At 34.7% G+C, this 5621-nt stretch overlaps 1 protein-coding gene across 1 annotated transcript; it reads left to right on the top strand.

Moving 5' to 3' along the window:
* Nucleotides 1–1059: 1059 nt before the first annotated feature.
* LOC107719809 (dnaJ homolog subfamily B member 11) lies at nt 1060–5324 on the top strand. Its single transcript, XM_016527341.1, has 10 exons — nt 1060–1213; nt 1688–1844; nt 2826–2923; nt 3156–3288; nt 3830–3972; nt 4057–4139; nt 4258–4315; nt 4467–4578; nt 4794–4953; nt 5094–5324. The coding sequence occupies exons 1-10, from the start codon at nt 1140–1142 to the stop codon at nt 5156–5158; spliced, it is 1083 nt and encodes a 360-aa protein (XP_016382827.1). The 5' UTR covers nt 1060–1139; the 3' UTR covers nt 5159–5324.
* Nucleotides 5325–5621: the final 297 nt, after the last annotated feature.

Raw genomic sequence — 5621 nt, 5'->3', positions numbered from 1 at the left:
CGTGAGCCATGTATCGTGATTCGTATCGTATCGTGAGGTACCCTGCGATTCCCACCCGTAGATAGTAGTAGACATAGAGAAGTGGGATGACTTTTTCTTTTATAAGGTAGCCTAATTTTTTATTTTTACAATGTTTTAGTAATGTATTAATTATCACGGGCTGTAAAAAAAAAAAAAACAAGTAGGCCTATACTAATACTAAGAGTAGATTTGGTTCGAATAGCCAATATTTTAGTAGGCTATAAATATGTGGCTATTCGAACCAAATCTACTCTTAGTATTAGTATAGGCCTACTTGTTTTTTTTTTTTTTACAGCCCGTGATAATTAATACATTACTAAAACATTGTAACAATTACAAATTAACCTACCTTATAAAGGAAAAAAGTCATTCCACTCCTCTACGTCTACTACTATCATCACTTGGATTACAACGTCACGCGCCTTCTTTTTGAAAGTGATTTTTCTTCAGTCCCTCATTGAAGAAAAATCACGAAAAAGAAGGCGCGTGAGGAGAGGGCGGAATATTTGACAAATTATGCCGCAGCATACTCTTGCATGCATTGGAGAATACAGTGAACATAAATGAAAAGAAACGAAGTTGCTTGTCAGGTTTTCCTAACAAGCAACCATATTTTTTAAAATAAGCCCAAAAAACCGCAACCCGCGACCCGGGATTTTTTCACGAAACTTTACAAAAAACAGAAGCCCAAAGTCGCGTATAATACGCGGACTTGGCAACTCTGCTCTGTCCGTGTATAAGAACAAAATAAAAGTTGCAGGTGGGTATAGCAAAAAATTAATGTCGATAAAACGGAAAGTATAACTTAAAAAAAAAAAACTAAAGTTCTGTATTTAATAGTAGCCCTTGTATGATATGCCGTTGAATTTGTATTCGCTCGCTTGTGTTAAATATCAACATTATTTGGCTTACCAGTTCTAATAATATAATATAATATAATATAATATAATATAATATAATATTAGATTGGTTCTTATGAGACTTTTTTTCGATTGAACTTTTATAACACTTCCTTTTTAAAATGAGGCGGGACTTGTGACAGAGCAGGAAGAGGCTTTTTGATAGACATCACAGAAAGCCGGTGTATTTTATTGGACTTCTGAAAGAAACAAGGACCCATGGCTGTTAGAGGAATGAAATTGTCGAGTGTCTGTTTTCTACTTTTATATTTGATATTGGCAGTGCTGGCTGGGTAAGTGAATATCGTGTTATTGTCAGGGTTTAGGTTTAGTGCATTATATAAACTCAGTACTCTGGCTGGTACACATGTTTCACTGTGATTGGTCTACGCCACTGTCCATGCATCATGCTGGTGAAGCTCGCCATAAACTACTTAATAACACCTCTCTTATTTATTGTACTTTAATGCGTTAATTCATAACTCGGAATGTTTGTTTTTTTTGTTCGAAATAGGACAGTGTTTTTTAAAGTACCAAAAATTGCTGTACTGTAACAAGGCTGATAACTTGTCATTGTTGCCACATGTTTAAATAAATGTTAAATTTCTTTCATAAATATCTTAAGCTTCATACTGTTGTCTTCTGGCTGATTTCCTCATCAAGATGTATAGATGTTAAATAATTATACATCAGTATCAATATAGCTATAGTTTGAATGAATGAACTGGTGTACGATTGAAAAGTTCTAAAGTAATGTGTATTTTCAGGAGGGATTTCTACAAGATTCTGGGCGTAAGTAGATCAGCATCAATTAAAGATATTAAGAAAGCCTACAGAAAGCTAGCATTGCAGCTTCATCCAGATAGAAACCAAGATGACTCAAATGCCCAAGACAAATTTGCAGACCTCGGAGCTGCTTACGAGGTATGATTGTTTATGTTTTAACAAGTCCTTTCAAGTGGGATCTTTGGCGTTTTGACTGTTACGCTTCATGTGTTGAACAAATATAATGTCTTTACTGAATATGATAGATATTAATGATGTGCATTAGGGAATGACATAACTTAGTTTTCATGCGAATATCATGCGTAACTTTATTACAAATATCTAAATTGGCGATGCTTTGTGTCACTAAAGCATTGCATTACAGATTTATCATATTTTTCCTGAACAAAACATCAGTAGAAAGCCAGTAATTCTGGCCAGCATGAGCGTTGTTGTTAAAAACGAACCGATGGAGCGATTTGATTGGTTGGAAGAAATGTGTGGCCGCTTCTGATTGGTTGAAACATCTGCTAATTTTTTTATTCACGATATTAATGACGTGGACCTCTAGTGTAGCTTAATGATGTGCACTCTGTACAAAATGGAATTCTTATTACATAATTATTTTCTTTTTAATGCCAAATAGTCAGTGGTTGGCTCCATTATAATATTGACAATATTGTAATAGAGCTGTATGTATACCTTTCATATATAAATACATATTTTAAATATTACATAAAATTATAACAATTAGATTTAAATTAATTTTATTTCAATATATAATATTAGATTTTTTTTCAAAGTTGTACTTTATTTATTTATTTTAAAGCAGATTGCTTTTTAAAAAAAGAGTGTCATTTTAATTTGTCTATAACCATATCAGAAATTAGAAATTAATCAGGGTGCTAAAATTGAAAAAAAAAAGGTTTCAAAAATGCCTCTTTTTTTTAACATTTTGTATATTTCATAAAATCTAATTATGGCTTTAGATTTTAGACTTTAGATATTAACCTGTGTGTTTTGTGTTAAACAGAAATTTCCCCCTAAAAACATCTTCAGGGTGCAAATATTGCCCCTTAAGAGTTCACTGCGTTTTTCAGGGTGAAAAGACTATTTTCTGAAGGTTATTTTTAATCACAGGTGCTCTCAGATGAAGAGAAAAGGAAACAGTATGATGCATATGGAGAGGAGGGGTTAAAAGAAGGCCATCAAAGTTCACACGGTGATATATTCTCCAGGTAAGCCTCAGCTTAATTAAGAGTTTTCTTCAACAGTTAACTACTGAAATGTTTGTAAAATTTCCCATGAATGTTGTATGATTTTAGTATAGATTTGCAAATGTCTGATGCATAGTTGGTATTCTCATTTCAGATGCATGCCCATTTGAAACAAAACTGTTGGTACTGTCACTGCGCATTCATACAGTATTTGACTGCATTGATATTCAAATATGTGTTTTGTTTTTTCAAGTTTCTTTGGCGACTTTGGATTTATGTTCGGTGGAAATAGGCAGCCAGCTGGCCGAGATATTCCGAGGGGTAATGACATAGTACTGGATCTTGAAGTAACCCTAGAAGAGGTGTATTCCGGGAATTTTGTAGAGGTGAGCTTCTTTTTTGTTCTTAAAACCTCTCCATTTCCTTCCTGATGTACTGTAGTATTCAGACTCTTTGTGTACTTCTATAGGCTTCGTCTGGCAGTGTACATGCATAGTCACATACAGGTGCATCTCAATAAATTAGAATGTCGTGGAAAAGTTCATTTATTTCAGTAATTCAACTCAAATTGTGAAACTCGTGTATTAAATAAATTCAATGCACACAGACTGAAGTAGTTTAAGTCTTTGGTTCTTTTAATTGTGATGATTTTGGCTCACATTTAACAAAAACTGTTGAGATAGTGAGTTGGTGGGTTTTTGTTAAATGTGAGCCAAAATCATCACAATTAAAAGAACCAAAGACTTAAACTACTTCAGTCTGTGTGCATTGAATTTATTTAATACACGAGTTTCACAATTTGAGTTGAATTACTGAAATAAATGAACTTTTCCACGACATTCTAATTTATTGAGATGCACCTGTAGATATGGACACTCTCCTTTCCTTTTTCCTGTCCTTCCGTTTCCTCTCTTCTTCAACATGCAGGTGGTGCGAAACAAACCTGTAGCAAAAGAAGCCCCAGGCAAAAGAAAATGCAACTGCCGGCAGGAAATGAGAACCACACAGCTAGGACCAGGTCGCTTCCAGATGTCACAAGAAGTAGTCTGTGATGAATGCCCCAATATCAAGTAAGTTTGCCCAGTGATCACTCTCACTTTGACTCACTAGGACATACTATGATTTTCTGTTAAAGACTGTATCATTGTTACCAGACTTGTGAATGAAGAGAGAACACTAGAGGTGGAGATCGAGCAGGGTGTGAGAGATGAGATGGAATACCCTTTCATTGGGGAAGGTATAGGAAATAATTATATGCATAACTCAATACAGTAACATTTATTTGTATGAATTAGCTAGATGCTGCAACATATTGTTTATAGAATGTGACATATCTGTTGTTTGACTGACTACAGGTGAACCTCACATTGATGGTGAGCCTGGAGATCTGCGTTTCCGCATCAAAGTTTTAAAGTAAGAGTATTAAATTATAGCAATTAGAACAGTGAATTGAACTTTTTTCTTAATGTATAATATCATTTAGGTTAATGTACCTGTCTTAAAGAGTGAGAATTTATGAACTGTTTCCAGTTCCAGTATCACATGTAAATTTCTTCTTGTCCAGGCATCCAGTGTTTGAGCGCAGAGGTGACGACCTTTATACAAACGTCACCATCTCTCTGGTAGAGGCTCTGGTTGGTTTTGAGATGGACATCACTCATTTAGATGGTCACAAGGCATGTTTTGTTTAATTTTTGTAATATATATTTATATTTCATTTCACATTTCACACAACTAAAAGCCGTGACTTAATAATGTATCATAATACAGAGTTTAAATGAATTTATTAATATATTTTTGTGGTTCTTTAATATCTTCCTGTTGCCATATGTTGAAGTATTTGCTGTATAAAAAAAGACTCATCATAAACTCACACAGACTTGTCTTGTAGGTGCACATTGTCAGAGATAAAATCACTAAGCCAGGAGCTCGTATTTGGAAGAAGGGTGAGGGCTTACCAAATTTTGACAACAACAATATCCGTGGATCGCTTATAGTCACCTTTGATGTAGATTTCCCCAAGGAGCAGCTTGATGACCAGCAGAAAGATGGTAAGAGAACATTTAGGGAATATGGACAATGGGATTTTTTTAGTAGAGAGATGGTCCCTTTACTGTGTGAATTCTGTGGAGTTTCTGTATATTTTTGTGCATTTGTGAGTTGTTAAATGCAACAATTTATTTTTCCTTAGGTATAAGGCAACTTCTGAAACAGGCACCATCTCAGAAGCTTTATAACGGACTGCAGGGATACTGACAAACCAGCCAAGTAAATCAGGACTGATCGCCCTGTCCCTGTCTGCCCTTCACACACATACACACTTAAATGCACACTGAGGAACAAGCAATGGGTTGTATTTATTTTTTCAGATTGTTCTCAGGAAGGGCTGAATATGTTTTTATTATTTTTTATTATTATTTTCTTTAATTTACATTTTTAAAGGCCTTGTTTTCTCATGGGAAGTATTTTTATTTTTTTTATTTGACTCAACATGTTTCTGTCCAAATTAATAGTTTTCCTTATATGGTCCCTGGTGTCATACTTGGAGTAAGTAGTTCAAGACATTTTTAATCAGTTTAAGTGTTTGGACGCTAACTTTCTGCTATGACCAGTTAACCACCATCCATTCATGGATCAGCATAATGTTTAGTGCCAGTTGACCTGAGACCTACTGCACCACAAAAACAGAAAGAGGACTGAAACTTCAAACTAGAGGACT

The sequence above is a fragment of the Sinocyclocheilus rhinocerous genome, unplaced genomic scaffold (assembly GCF_001515625.1).
Source record: "Sinocyclocheilus rhinocerous isolate Xijiao unplaced genomic scaffold, SAMN03320098_v1.1 scaffold421, whole genome shotgun sequence".
Classification (NCBI taxonomy): Eukaryota; Metazoa; Chordata; class Actinopteri; order Cypriniformes; family Cyprinidae; genus Sinocyclocheilus; species Sinocyclocheilus rhinocerous.
This window is presented reverse-complemented; position numbering and strand designations above follow the sequence as displayed.